This window comes from Perca flavescens, chromosome 17 (genome assembly GCF_004354835.1).
Source record: "Perca flavescens isolate YP-PL-M2 chromosome 17, PFLA_1.0, whole genome shotgun sequence".
NCBI lineage: Eukaryota > Metazoa > Chordata > Actinopteri > Perciformes > Percidae > Perca > Perca flavescens.
Window position 1 is genome coordinate 10,252,708 of NC_041347.1, and position 14,254 is coordinate 10,266,961.

At 40.8% G+C, this 14,254-nt stretch overlaps 2 protein-coding genes across 3 annotated transcripts in view; one reads left to right on the plus strand and one right to left on the minus strand.

The window, feature by feature from the left end:
- sgpl1 (sphingosine-1-phosphate lyase 1) overlaps positions 1–8,974 on the plus strand; it is a 16,198-nt gene extending 7,224 nt beyond the window's left edge. For both annotated transcript variants that reach the window (XM_028603043.1, XM_028603044.1), the window contains exons 4-14: positions 346–493; positions 617–696; positions 1,969–2,097; positions 2,196–2,284; positions 3,248–3,356; positions 3,436–3,534; positions 3,628–3,774; positions 3,968–4,206; positions 4,313–4,459; positions 4,571–4,691; positions 6,639–8,974. In XM_028603043.1, coding sequence (XP_028458844.1) covers positions 346–493; positions 617–696; positions 1,969–2,097; positions 2,196–2,284; positions 3,248–3,356; positions 3,436–3,534; positions 3,628–3,774; positions 3,968–4,206; positions 4,313–4,459; positions 4,571–4,691; positions 6,639–6,782 — 1,452 coding nt within the window. In that variant the 3' untranslated portion in view covers positions 6,783–8,974. The remainder of the gene's footprint in view (positions 1–345; positions 494–616; positions 697–1,968; positions 2,098–2,195; positions 2,285–3,247; positions 3,357–3,435; positions 3,535–3,627; positions 3,775–3,967; positions 4,207–4,312; positions 4,460–4,570; positions 4,692–6,638) is intronic.
- On the minus strand, positions 8,941–12,360 carry pcbd1 (pterin-4 alpha-carbinolamine dehydratase/dimerization cofactor of hepatocyte nuclear factor 1 alpha). The gene is made up of 4 exons (XM_028603045.1): positions 12,214–12,360; positions 11,178–11,309; positions 11,004–11,084; positions 8,941–9,949 (listed from the first exon to the last, which is right to left on the minus strand). The coding sequence occupies exons 1-4, from the start codon at positions 12,214–12,216 to the stop codon at positions 9,857–9,859; spliced, it is 309 nt and encodes a 102-aa protein (XP_028458846.1). The 5' UTR covers positions 12,217–12,360; the 3' UTR covers positions 8,941–9,856.
- Between the last annotated feature and the right edge of the window lie 1,894 nt (positions 12,361–14,254).

Below are 14,254 nucleotides of genomic sequence, written 5' to 3' on the forward strand. Positions count from 1 at the left end.
GTGCACTGACTCTGGCGTCTGAGACACTTATGAGTCATTCTTGGATGACTGAGCACAGCATGCGGAGGGGGGGGGGGGGGGAGACCTTTGGCACATTTAACATCATGCACTGGTGATAACATTCGGTTACTTTTGGTCGTTATGTTTCCAAAGGAGAGCTCACTTTCAGGCTTCAGCAAAGATAAATATAAGGTGTTGATAATACAGTGGACATGTTGTCCCTTTCAGTAACATTCAGCTTCACCATCACTCATTTCAGGGAATGACATGCTTTACTGTTGTTTTCTTCCTGCATCCCGTGACAGTCAATGTCTATAAAGTAACTTTGTCCTCTCTTTATGACAGATCCAGAGGCAGCTCAACAAGGCTTTGGATGACATGTCTGCTAGTCTGTGTACTCTGAAGGAGGGGATGAGCTACACTAAACAGCTGCCCTCTAAAGGCCTCTCTCAGAGCCAAGTGCTGGAAAAAATCAGAGAGTACGAGACTTTGAGTAAGTCATCATTCATTCCTGAGTTTCATTATATGTATATCTGACTTCCTGAAGAGTATATCTAAACTTGTGGCCCTTTTTTATTATTTAACATTGAAAAGAAATTCCGTTGTGTCGTTGCAGATGAGGTGCAGTGGGAGAAAGGATGTGTTTCGGGTGCAGTGTACTGGGGCGATGAATCACTGACAAATCTCTTGGTGAAGGTATGCATCTTTGCATGCATCTCTGGACTTTTGCATTCCAAGCACAAATAGTCAAGGTTGAACTTGAATACATTTTGGTGTTGGCTACAGTAAGCAGGACCGACAGATTGTTTTGTGTCTTTTATTTTTTTGAACAACTCCTCTTCATTCCTTTTAAAAGAGACTACTGCAACCCTGCTTTGTGTGTCACAGAGTTTATCTTATAGTGCCCATATTTTGAAAAAATCCCTTTTTCTGGGATTTGAGCTGGCTAACCACAACCGTTAGCTCGTAGCGTTAGCATGCTAACGCTAGCATGCTACGTCGTTCTCAATAGCAAAGCACTGCTACAACACACACAAGTTCACCATAATCTACAAAAGAACTACTTACATGTGCGCCCTCATTTAGAAGTCTCGCAGCTAATCCTGCCTTGTAACTGACCAACGTTGGAGAAACAGGCTTTCTTTTACTGTCTCTAGAGTTAGCTAGCTGACATGATCTACATCTGAGCTACTGAACATGTGCGAGTGCAATCAAAGATAGTACAGAAGAAGAAAAAGATGAAAAGAGGTCTCACTCTGTAGCTAAAACAGAAACCAGGTGAAAAGAGGATCTGCAGCAGTGAGAGAGAGCTGTGCAGTACAACAAAAATATGGTGTTTTTTGAAAATTAAACCATGTTAACCTATTCTGATACAACCTTAAAATACAGTTATGAACCTGAAAATGAGCATAATATGGGCGCTTTAACCCTTTTTATATTGTAAAAAGTGAGATTTCCATGTCTTTTTTTAAAATTATAAAGCAGGATGAGGTGCTATATGAATACTGTGAAAATATCAAAACGCTCAATCCACAGAGAAATGTCCTCGTATTCAGAACCTGTCCCTTTTTTAAATGAGCCATCCGGACTTCTGTGTGATTGTTATGTCACAACTATACTATAGGTAGAAAGTGCCCCTACTGTGCCATTACATTCATTACGCAGCTGCATACGGTGCAGAGAATCAGGTAGCACAGATGCTGAAGACCTGGAAACACTGACCAATCAGAGCAGACTGGACTTTTTCGGGAGGAGGGCTTAAAGAGACAGGCGCTAAAACAGAGCATTTCAGATAAAGGTTGAATACAGGTATATTAAGACCGACAGTATGAGAAAAATAATGTTTGTTACATTAAAGCATGTAATCCTGTTCTAGTAGAAACCCAAAATACAAGAATGAACCTGAAAATGAGAATAATATGGGAGCTTTAACTTTTTTTGTCACTCTTTTTCTTTCTTTGTCCCTAGGTATATGGAGATTTTGCATGGAGCAACCCACTTCACCCAGATATCTTTCCTGGCGTAAGAAAGATGGAGGCAGAGGTTGTCAGAATGGCTTGCACACTTTTCCACGGTGGACCGAACTCCTGTGGCACAGTAAGCTATCATAAGCATATGCTCACAAGTTGTTTAGGCTGAGGATGGATGGATGGATGGATCCAAAGCATTTTCACAACCTTTGCCTTTTTGTCCAGGTTACTTCGGGGGGAACTGAGAGCATACTGATGGCCTGCAAGGCGTACAGAGACATGGCGTATGAACGTGGTGTCAAATACCCTGAAATGTAAGAGGAGCTTTATTACCCAGTTTTGGTTGGGTTCAATCATGGGCAGTTTGACTTTTTATATTGTAGCATGATAAAAAATAATTACACGTTCAGGTTCAGAGGAGTGTCTTTCACATAATCTATAATATATAGATTATAGAAATATATATGTTTCTCCACTAAAATGTAATTTTCTCTAGTTGTATTGAATTATTAATTTCTGCAAGCCACATTCCATCTGGTCAATCATCAATCTAGATTGTTTTGGGGAGTTGCCCAGCATTGGAGATATCGATTGTAGAGATGTCGGCCCTCTCTCCAATATAATGGAACATAACTGGTCCGTGATTACACTTCATCTGCGCAGTGATACGGTGGATATGGTTGGCGGGTGTAGTTCGTTAGAAAGAAAATAGTTCCTACATGAAACTGCTCCCAACCAGGACTGTGGATTATCCTGAATGACTGGGTCATGATTTCTGGAATGAGACGTTATGTTTTTCAAATGGGTTTTTTTGGCGCTACATGATATGGCAGTGATATGGGTCGCTGGTTCAAGTCCACATACGGACCAAAGTATGGTGGTGGACTGGTAGCTGGAGAGGTGCCAGTTCACCTCCTGGGCACTGCCAAGGTGCTCATGAGCAAGGCACCAAACCCCCAACTGCACGGTGCGCCTTTCCATGGGCAGCTCCTCTCTCAGCTCGTCTCTCCATTAGTGCATGTATAGGTACTGAGCAGGTGTGTGTGTGTGTGTAATTCAGGCCGGTGTGTAATAACAACAGAGTGAAAACATTGTAATTTCCCCTTGCGGGATTAATAAAGTATACATTATTCATTATTATTAGTACTTTACACAATCATGGTCATGCCAATCGAGAAAGTCAATACAATATTGAATACAAAACATTTAAAGGCTTATTCTTGACTGTGTTTTCCATAGACATTCTAACTTTTTATTTTTGTGTTTTTCTACTGCAGTCTTGCACCTGTGAGCGTCCATGCAGCCTTTGACAAAGCAGCGCATTACTTTGGGATGAAGCTGGTTCACATTCCGCTTGACAAGAAAACAATGAAAGTAGACGTTAAGGTAAGAATACAGTAGGCCCAGACAGGATGTGCTGATTCTGAGACATTAGTTATTCCCATATTGGTTCTTCTCTTTCAAGGCTATGAAGAGAGCCATCAGCAAGAACACTGCCATGCTTGTGTGCTCGGCGCCTCAGTTTCCTCATGGAATCATGGATCCCATTGAGGAAGTAGCCAAGGTCAGAAGTGAAACATTGTTACCATTTATATAAAATAAAAAAAGGGTTCTTAAAATGAAAACGGGGAAGTCACTTTCCCTCGGTGTGTTCCAGCTGGCTGTACGCTACAACGTCCCGCTGCATGTGGATGCTTGTCTGGGAGGTTTTCTTATTGTCTTCATGGCCAAGGCTGGTTACCCACTCGCCCCGTTCGACTTCAGGGTAAAAGGTGTGACCAGCATCTCTGCTGACACCCACAAGGTAAGGAGTGGTTGTTTTATTCCCTTCAAATCAACGCTTCTTTTAAGCTTACTTCAAACAAATCCAGGAAATAGACATTGTACTCTGTGTAAAGCAATAGCCATGGAATTTAAAGACCGATCTTAACCGTCCCCAGGCCATTCTTTTATAGGTATGCTAATACCGCATTGTGTGTCACTACCTTCCTTTCCAGTATGGTTATGCCCCCAAAGGTTCCTCAGTGATCCTCTACAGTGATATAAAGTACCGTCACTACCAGTACTTTGTGGCTCCAGACTGGCAGGGAGGGATCTACGCCTCGCCCTCTGTTGCCGGCTCCAGGCCTGGAGGAATCATCGCCGCCTGCTGGGCGACCATGATGCACATGGGAGAGAATGGATACATAGATGCCACCAAGAAGATAATCGGCACAGCGCGCAAAATCAAAACGGAGTAAGACACTTAATGTCTAAAGATGTGTTAAAAACCGACACCAGAGCTCTTGAACTTTTGATACAAATGATCACCTCACCCTTTCTTTTATTTTTTTTACTGACAGAATCCGCAAGATTAAAGGTGTGTTTGTGTTTGGGGACCCAGAGGTGTCAGTGGTGGCAATAGGCTCAGACGTTTTCGATATTTTCCGTCTTTCTAATGCGCTGACTTCAAAGGGCTGGAATCTGAACACACTGCAGTACCCATCCAGGTACACACAAAAACATAATAATAATAATAATAATAATAATAATAATAATAATAATAAAAGTACTGTCCTCACTAATCAGGAGTATAACAACTGTATGATGTTCTTTCACAGCATCCACCTTTGTTGCACAGTTCTGCACACCCAGTCGGGCGTCGCTGATCACTTTGTCCGTGACGTCAAAGAGCAGGTTGCTATCATCATGAGGAACCCCAAGGAGAAAACCACCGGAATGGTGAGCTAGCTCTGCTTACACACTCGTTCATGCTGCATGTATACACTTAATATACAGTACAACATTTAATAAGTACATTCATAAATAAGTAGTCTCTAAAAGAGCAACTATGTTGACATTTTAAAATTATTTTTTTGGGGGGCTTTTTCCGCCTTTTAATCGATAGGACAGCTAGGTGAGAAAGGGGGGAGAGAGAGAGGGAGGGGGAAGACATGCAGGAAATCGTCACAGGTCGGACTCGAACCCTGGACCTCTGCGTCGAGGCGTAAGGCTCGAAGTACATGTGCGCCTGCTCTACCCGCTGAGCCAACCCGGCCACTATGTTGACATTTTATATCAAGTAGAGTGAGATTCATTACCTCAAACAACAATAATTTATACAGCAAGGACACTGCAGCACTAAACCAGTGTACAGAATAAGTGCTCTGTTCATTTATTAATACAGAATTCTGTAGATGAGTAGAACCAGCACACGCTTAAAAGGATCTTAAACTCTACAACACCCTTCAGGATCTTTTAAGAAGTCCACAGCTTTGTTTAAAACAAAATGCTGTAAAAAGACTGTGATGTCACATCATTGTGATCTCTTCACTGCAGCTACAATAGATTATATCATAAGATGTGTTGTCTATCTAAAGCAATAATGGTAAATCGCCGTATTGGTGTCACCATTTTGCTTTGAAGTTCCCCCATCGCTCAATGTTACCGGTTACATTTTGCAGTAACATGTTGCCAGTCTATCACAAATCCACTAATAGACACATTCACACTGGTAGTCAACGTGCAGTACAGGTTTCCAATTCAGATGACCTACATGTCTCTGGACTGTAGGAGGAAACCAGAGAACCCAAAGGAGAGAATCCTGTCCGTGTGGCAGTGTGTATTCAACCTTTGCATGTATCATTAGGCCAAGTGTGAGAGAGAGTACAAATTCCATTTGTATCGAGGCCTAACAAACCATATGAAATATGTTTGCCAGTCTCTTATTGTTTACCATGCTGTTGGTTCATGTGGCATTTTGTTTTTCTGCTGCACGAGCCGTCGATTCAAGGTGACAACAAAGTGCATGCGCCGTTTTGTGTGTCAGTTTGACATGGAGTGGAAACTCTACCCAACAGGCACCAACCTGCTCTGTGCCTGTCCGGTTCGTGAGTAAAGCATATCTTCAGTTTAATAACAGAAATGTAAACAAAAGGTCGTACATAGAGCAAAACCCTACTGGATAAATAACGAGATTTACAGTCAAATATAAAAAATATATATAAACAAATTTAGAGTGTGTTTTCAATTTCTTTTTGTATTTTACTAATTGTTTAGTTTACATTCATTCATTATTTATAACACTTTTGTTCACTAACTGATGTAGTTGTTACACAGCTCACGGTGGCAATTAAGTTACTTTAAAACCGTTAAAAATAAACGTCCATAAATCTGCTTGGAAATCATAAAAAAATATTTAAAAAGAGATGCTCCTTTATAACTCCAGAACTTGCCTAAGAGTCATCACATGGGTTTGGGCCTGCAGTGTCAGACTTTTACTCTCCATCTACAGCATATGTATACAGCGCAGATAAAATCTCTTCTCTGGGCGTTGTAAAACACAGATCTGCAGGGGGATGTAGGAAAACCCGAAAGGAAGTGCATGTAGTCAAGGCAGGTAGGTTTATAAGAAAAGTAATATAGAAAAGTAACGCATACCACGGGTTGTAGTGAGGTGCTGATCACAGGAAGTAGTCTTGAAAGTGCAAATGAATAAAAGAGAGATGCACATGGAGACACAGTGTGCAACACTTTTTTCTACTTATAAGAAAAGCAAATCATCAAATCTTTCCTGAAATGCTCTTAACACCACAGACTGGTGATAATCTATTAGCGTCAAAGGGAGGGTGTGTTCTTCTTTAATGGCTGTGTGCTTCCAAACTCACTTGCGTCTTGTTGCTGTTTCAGGGAGCGATCTATGGCATGGCCCAGTCTATCCCAGACAGATCTATGGTGACCGAGATCTCCCGAGGCTTCCTGGACTGTCTCTACAGCACCGAGGTGTCCAAGTCAAACACCAGTCACATGAACGGCAACGGCAAAGCGCACTGAAGCAGGACTGGGCCCTCCTGGCCCGGCCCCACCCACCGCACGCAGGGAAACCTCCTCCCAGAGCCCTGAGCTAATTGCTCAACGGTTGCCTTATCTTGCATACCTACACCATACGGAAACATCGGCAAAGATATTTGAAAGCACAAGCCATCGTCATTTTAATCAGCCCAGGGGGAAATCGCTGAAAACACTGTGTCTATGTGGCACAGAGAAGAAATGACTGGTTCCAAAAGTGTTTGTGTGTCTGTCTGTGTGTTTGTGTGTGTGTGTCTGTGTGTGTTTTGTCTAAAAAGTTCATTTCAATTTTAGCTTTTGTTAAATGTCTGTCATAATCTCTACTGATAATCTAGAAAAACCATTCAAATAATTTTATTATTATTATTTTTTTTTTTACTGCCGGAACATTTCAGCTTGTTGCGTCACTGCTTTACTATCTGTGATGACGACTCAGCAAAAACGCATACCACTGAAAGCTTGTTAAAAAACGCTTTGCTGCTGCCCTCTAGCATGAAACCTGATGTACTGCTTTAGACTGGCTCTACATGTGGAGGCTTGTGGCAGGTGAAAGTTTTCATCATCATCATGTAGTAGTTCTCTGGAAGACAGCATTTTAATGTAAAAGCACTGCAATGCCCTGACAATAACCATATCAGGTTAATCTGTAAGTCCCTTGAAACAAGAATTCTGATGTTACGGTTGAAGTTTGTCTCTAAGCATGACCGTGCATGTCCTTGTTTGTTAGCACTTAGTATGATGACATCCATTTTGTTTTGAAGTCTGCATTTGTGGTTCAAAGTGGTTGGATTTGTAGACCGAGGGAGAAGGATTTGCATAGTGGGAGCTTTTAATGTCAACATTAAATAAAATAGTCTTTTAAATTTAAATAAGGGAGAAGTTGTAACCAGGCCATGAATATTTTGAAAGTGGCTAATGGAATCCAAAGCTTATTAGCCACTTTGGTTATTTGTTTTTTTTCTTCATTGTTTTCAGAGTTGGAAAAGAACTTCCACTCAGTAGCTGGCTTGTAAAGCAATGCCATGTAACATCTTTTAACAGACTGGACTGAAGGCTGTTTCCAGCCCTGGTCTACTGTATATTATCAAGAAACAGAAACTCAATAATTCCTCTGTAGTCTGCTTGGAGTCACCGGTGTACCACTTTGTTTTAACATTTGTCTCCTAATTCAATCTACCTCAGTTTCTACTTGATGCAAAAGTAATTTATTCATCCACTGAAACATTCTGACAGGGCAACATTTCCATTTCAACCATTTCAAACATCATAAACTTCACAATGTTAGGGCATTTGATAAACTGTAATAAAGTATTCTCAGATATACTAATGCTGAATGGAAACTGATCCACTGTGATAGAGGTTTTAGATCCACAGACGTTTTATTTTGGGAGAAACCCGCTCTGCCCTGACTGAATGTGGATATCCATTCAGCAGGATATGTACGCATTTACTAACAGGTTGACAACCATGTATTCCGTAACACCAAAATGACATTGGGCCTCATTCACCAAATGTTCTTAAGAACAAATTTAAGAAAAAAAAACTTAGGAAGATATTGGTTAATGAGGCCCATTGTCTTGTTGTCTTTCATGTGCTTTCCCCAATATTGCTTGTTAAAATTGTCTTTCCAGGAAATTATTTCCATGTTTGTGCAATATATCCATTTTCCTATTATGAAGTGAAACGAAGGGGAAATGCTCTACTATAAATGTTTAAGAGATAAGTCAGAAGCATAGTATTGAATGCAGCATATCGGTTTTGTTAGTTTAATTTAACCATTTGTGTGACCACTGGGTGTTTATTAATCACTTAATTTGTGAGTCTTCTTTGTGAGTGTTTGTTTTTACAAACTGAGCAGTTTTAAAGAGATTAGACATGAATGTATTTAGGTTCCTACATGTGCGGAGATTTTTCCATCTTTTATTCAGTACCTGGTTAAAAGACTGAAGATGGACCGAGGATATACTGTAAAATCCCCACTAATGATTTGAAGCTCATACCATGTGTCCATCCATCCTCAAATACTGTGCCCAGTGACTGTGGAAACCCAGGCCCATGCAAAAAAGACTTTTCCAATAATGACTCATCCTGTTTGCTTTGGAGAAATATTCTCAGAAATGATGACGATTGAATTGTCAACTAATCGCTTTTGAATAAAAACCTTTTAATGCAAATTCCTCTTTAAGCATTAATTGAAAGGGACTACAAACTGGAACGGGTTTATTACGTTGCAGATTGGTGACAATGTAGCAATAATGAGCGTTCACCTCTGTGCTTTCAGAGGTTTGAACTCACGTCATTGCAGATTTTCTCTCTAACATCCTCAGGGATTTGGCTTCATAACTTCATTGAGGTCCACTGGTCTTTCAAACATACACAAGGTGGACAAAGTAAGACAAACCGGGGTACTGGATTGCATTATATTGTAAGGTCTTACTGACTTGTGTCCACCCCTGTACACTATGTCCTCATGAGGTTCTGAATGTACACAGGTTTAAAGATTTGTGTTCATGTCAGCATACATCCTTGTTTAGCAAACACGGTTAACCCACTCCCAGTTAACACAATCCCTCTTAGTTGAGCAGATTGTCTACAGTGTTCTCAATAAAATGCATTCAGTCTGCTGAGAAGATAATTTTCTGGTCATTTCTTTCAGTTATGACATGAACAGTTTGACAGAAAATAACGTTTATGAACAGTAAAGCACAAAAACAATGGCACAAAAGACTAGTTATGTGACAGAGGAACACGTACCACTGTAAATGTTCTATGGAATAGTTGCTGAGAAATAACTTGATTCTTAAGACTTTAATGTGTAAACATTTTACCATTAACCTTTGGCTAATAATTATTCACCAAGTGCAAAACCAACAACATATTTTTTTAAACAAATTGGACCCTTTGCAGTCTAATACATACAGCTACATTATTCACAATTCATTGGAAGTAGCTGGTTGATATTCTTTGGATTTGCAGGTCACATCTTCCGATTCCTCAGTGGAATGAATATACGAAGCAATTAAGTTTTCACTGTTGAAATGACTGACAATGTGTGTTGCTCACATCAGTGATGCCTGGTCAATGAACGTGGCCAAAGTGATGTCTCGCTGGGACAGCCCCCCGCAGTCATGTGTGCTGAGAGTGATCTGGACCTGGGGACCAAAGGAAAATGGAGCAGAGAAGGGAACGTTGATTATTACACTAATCATATGACTAGAACATTATTTCCCTTAAGTGTGTTTGCTTCGGCCAAAGGATGGTTCTTTAATGCACATCAGAAAGACTCAAGTCTCAAATCAGCCAACATCATTAAGGCATCATATCCACTCTTGCCTTCCAAGTGACATACAGTCAAGCCAAAAAAGATTAAAAAGGCAAATATCTGTCCCTGCCTCCATCTGCAACATTTTAATTGATAAAAGCAGTTGATGCCAGCTGGTGTGAGGGCCCTAAAAAGTTGAAAGTTAAGCACTGAAAAAGGTGCACAGTTGAGACACTATACATATGAAAAATAAGTATGGTTTTATATACAGTGTGATATGAAGTGTGGGTTATTGCACATTATTTGCACATTGCCCAATAGTGGTTATCATATTCAGTGAGTAATAGATATTGGACAATGAGAGTAATGATATTGCACAGTATACAGGTATTGCACAGTAATTATGTATTATGTTGTTAATCTTCCATTGGACCAAGCCTCTCACCACCAACGACCCAAAACAACTGCTGCCTGGAAGCGATTGTGATAAGAGCCGTAAAAGTGAACCAAAACAGTCAAGTTTGGGCCTTTGCCTGCTTTAGCTGAAAGACAGACATCTTTATTTGCAAGGAACAGTACGTTTCAGAAACACACCCTTTCCCGAGGCGATGTCTCATTATAGCTTAGAACTAATACACCTGTGTGAGCTTGGACGTTTTGTGACAGCAGGGAGTGGCGTTGAATCTGCCAACTTCAGTTATTAGGACAGTGCTTTGAAAAGGGAGCATCTCTGCCAATATGTTTAATCCTTTTGCAGATAAATGTAGATTGCATTAGTTTTGAATTTGAAGCTTTAGTACATGGTCACAATATTGGCTTCTTCTTTAATAAAGCAAGCCACTCAGGACCAAGTCCAGCTGTGATGTATTCACCGATTATCAAAAACTGCAACCACCCTAAGGGTTGTAATGTCATTTGCATGAGTCATAATTAGTCTTTTATACCTTGTTATAGACGTTGAACCACTCCGGATGATGGTCCATCTTCTCTGCTTGTAAAGCCACTCTGGACATGAAACCAAAAGCCTGGAAGGACAATAAAATCATATACATAATGTACAGCAGTTGCTTGTTATGTGGATTTGTGAGTTTTGCAGTAAGCGATGATATATTAGAAACCTGATTGAAGTCTTTGAAAATAAACTCTTTGTAAATAGCGTCCCGTCCCACAACTTCCACCCACTGAGCGTTGCGTAGCAGGGGGAGTAGGTGGGCCCTCTCCTCCTCAGTCAGACTCTGAATTTTACCAGCCTGATGGGAAAGAGAGCAGAGGTAAAACAGATCTGAGAGGGGCAGTTTCACAAACACAAAATGTGATTGGTTGAACAGGATCCCATCTGGAAACAATGAGAGGCTGCATTCCTGGTTTAAAAAACTAGCTGGTTCAAAGGTATGTGGTGGTGGTGGTGGTGGTGGTGGGGGTGGGAGCATAGACAGTATATGGGTGGGAGGGGTGGGGCTCCCTTTTGGCAACTCAAGTTCCTGATCTTGACACGTGATGCACAGTCGCATGGATTTAAAAGTGAATTATGCTCGTTTCATTTAGCCTTCACAACCCCGACTCCAAATCTAAACTGCATTGCCAATGTCAACATTTCCCAACATTCCCAAAATAGATATGTCTGCTTTTGTTGCACAATCAAGAGATGACTTTTGAAGGCTTTGTCCCCGGATGAGCCATCATGCTCATAAACCAGAGCAAACAGATGTCATGATCACGGCCTGAAACAGAGCAATGACATCAACAGGTATCATAGCAACACTCTAATGTGCTCCATCAGCCGACAGAATGGACAGCACACAGACATACAGCTACATACCCACTGGCTTTAACCTCGTCTATCACATGCAGCGGCTTAATGCATGAAGACCGGAGAATAATGTGCCTTTGTCAGTCTAATCCTTGCAGAATTATACGTGCACATATGAAACTTTTAACCAAATTAATCTATCTGTATTTGTCAGTCTGCCATAAAACATGATCTAGGGGAGTTTTCGACTTTGAGAGTGACTAAACGGCAACAGGTGTGTGTGTGTGTGTGTGTGTGTGTGTGTGTGTGTGTGTGTGTGTGTGTGTGTGTGTGTGTGTGTGTGTGAGGTGGAAAGCAGCCCTGTGTGGCAGACCGGACACACTGTTGAGAGGTTGTGTACTCACCATCTTTGCAGAGTGTCTTCGTGCACAGAAGAGGTTCAGCTCCAGCTCCAGCTCCAGTTGGTTGCACAGAGCGACTGGAATGAATCTAAGCTGACATGAGCCGTAGGTCCTGCTTAGCTGCCCCTGCAGAAGCCTGAGCAGAAATCCTCACTGCTGATAGGCTACTCTGCCACATATGTCAGCATGGGTTTAATCATAAACTGTAATATGTTGCACAAGGCATGCGTTAGGCCACCTGTTGTAGCAGGATTCAGTAAGCACTTCTGCACCGGCAGTGTTTACTGTGTAATGAAAGGTGAAAGTTAGGCCTACTGTCCCTCTTATACACTCTTTAGTAATCTTTTCTATATGCACACATATTAAACATGGACTTAAACTTCAGAATAATAGCACACTGTTAATGATGTCTCTATTCAACAGGACTGCAGATTTTAAAGCAAGCGCAGCTCTTCAGCTGGCTGGAGTCCATGTCAAAGGTTAATGAGTTGCTCCTGCGAGATTGGCCCCGGTGAACTCATCTGTCACGGCAAACGCTCAGGGAAATGAACTGGTTAATGAAATGAGGAGAGGGAGAGGATGTGGCGAGTGATCAGCATTTAACAGTTGGCTGGGTCGGGAAATGAGTATAATGCCTCAGTGTTTTAGTTAGAAAGGAAGGAAAGGCGCGATTTCGAACAAAATCATTATATTGGAGTCAAAATAGAATGTGTTTGGAAAGAAATATCACCAATAGATGTAGTTTGTAACAGCTTTAGATGTGTAGCCATGCACCGGAGTGTGTTGAACTGATCTGCAATTTGTGTTGGTATGTGGTACCAGTGCATTTTGTTAGTGTCTGATTGTGTCCTTCAGTATAAAATGCAAATGTACACTACGAGGGCCCATGCATTTTGACAGATGAGGACACTACTATGTATAACCACTATCCCATTTTGGCCTCACACAAAGATATTTAGCTTTTTCTTTCTTTCACTATTTGTTAAAATTCCTACAAAATTCGCGTAACACTATCTACAATAGTAGTGTCAATATACAAAAGTTTAAATTTCAGCTCCAAACGCGTTAAGTCTGAGTGTTTCATGCACACCGAGCAACAATAACTGTGCCGTCATTCATACAGCCATAACCTGACAGGGTGAACTGGTCTGACCTAAACATTACAAGGGAGTCCTAATTCTTGAAACCCTTTCTTACTTATTGTGTATTTTGTTTGTGTTTTTTACATCTGTTCCTCTACAAGGACCCACGCAATATGCGTCTGCAGAGGAACCACACCAGTCCTGTAGCTTCTGTGAGTATCAGTTTACTGATCCTTTTATCTGCTATTAAATGCCTTTCATAGATCAGTATTTTTTCCATTTTCAAGTAACTGCCATTACAGCGATGGATTATGATTACAGACTGTATATCTACATACGTACTGTATGTACAAGTGTTGTAAACAAATTGAACATATATCAGGGACATCCCTAGGTAATATCCTGAGCACTCTCTGCTAGGGTAGAAGGTACCGGATCCACCAGGCCACTGAGAGGCTCAGGAGGAGCTTCTACCCTCAGGCCACTAGGATCCTAAATGAGGACACTGCCTAAGATTGTACCCTACGATTTCATGTGACAAATAACATTGATTGATTCCTTTTTTGGATTGATTTATAGTTAATAACTCTGATATATACTCTTATGTAAAAACATCAACTGGCTGTTTTGGTTACTTTAGTGCTTGATATTTATCCGGCAACTTTGTCCTCTTTTGTTTTTGTCTGTCAAAATAGGTCCAGGAAGACCTGATGGAAGGAAGTTGATTGCGCAGAAGTGTGCAGATGAACAAAAGTTGAAGTTCAATTTAACTTAAAGGTATGTTCAAAGTTGATGTAGGATTTGAGCTCCGAATATCTAACCAAGCAAATCGAGTATGTATGTGAAGACATCGATGGGTCATCTGTTGTTTTCCTACTCATGAACGCTAAAGCGTTACATTTTCATCATGTAAACAACTTCAGTTCAAATAGATTTGGCATTATCTTTTTTTGTAAAAGATT

Coding starts and splice junctions, on each gene's coding strand:
- pcbd1 (XM_028603045.1), bottom strand. Junction 11,085..11,177: donor TTTTCAAAGACTTCAATCAG/GTTTCTAATATA, acceptor TTGTCCTTCCAG/GCTTTTGGTTTCATGTCCAG. Junction 9,950..11,003: donor GGTTCAACGTCTATAACAAG/GTATAAAAGACT, acceptor TTTGGTCCCCAG/GTCCAGATCACTCTCAGCAC.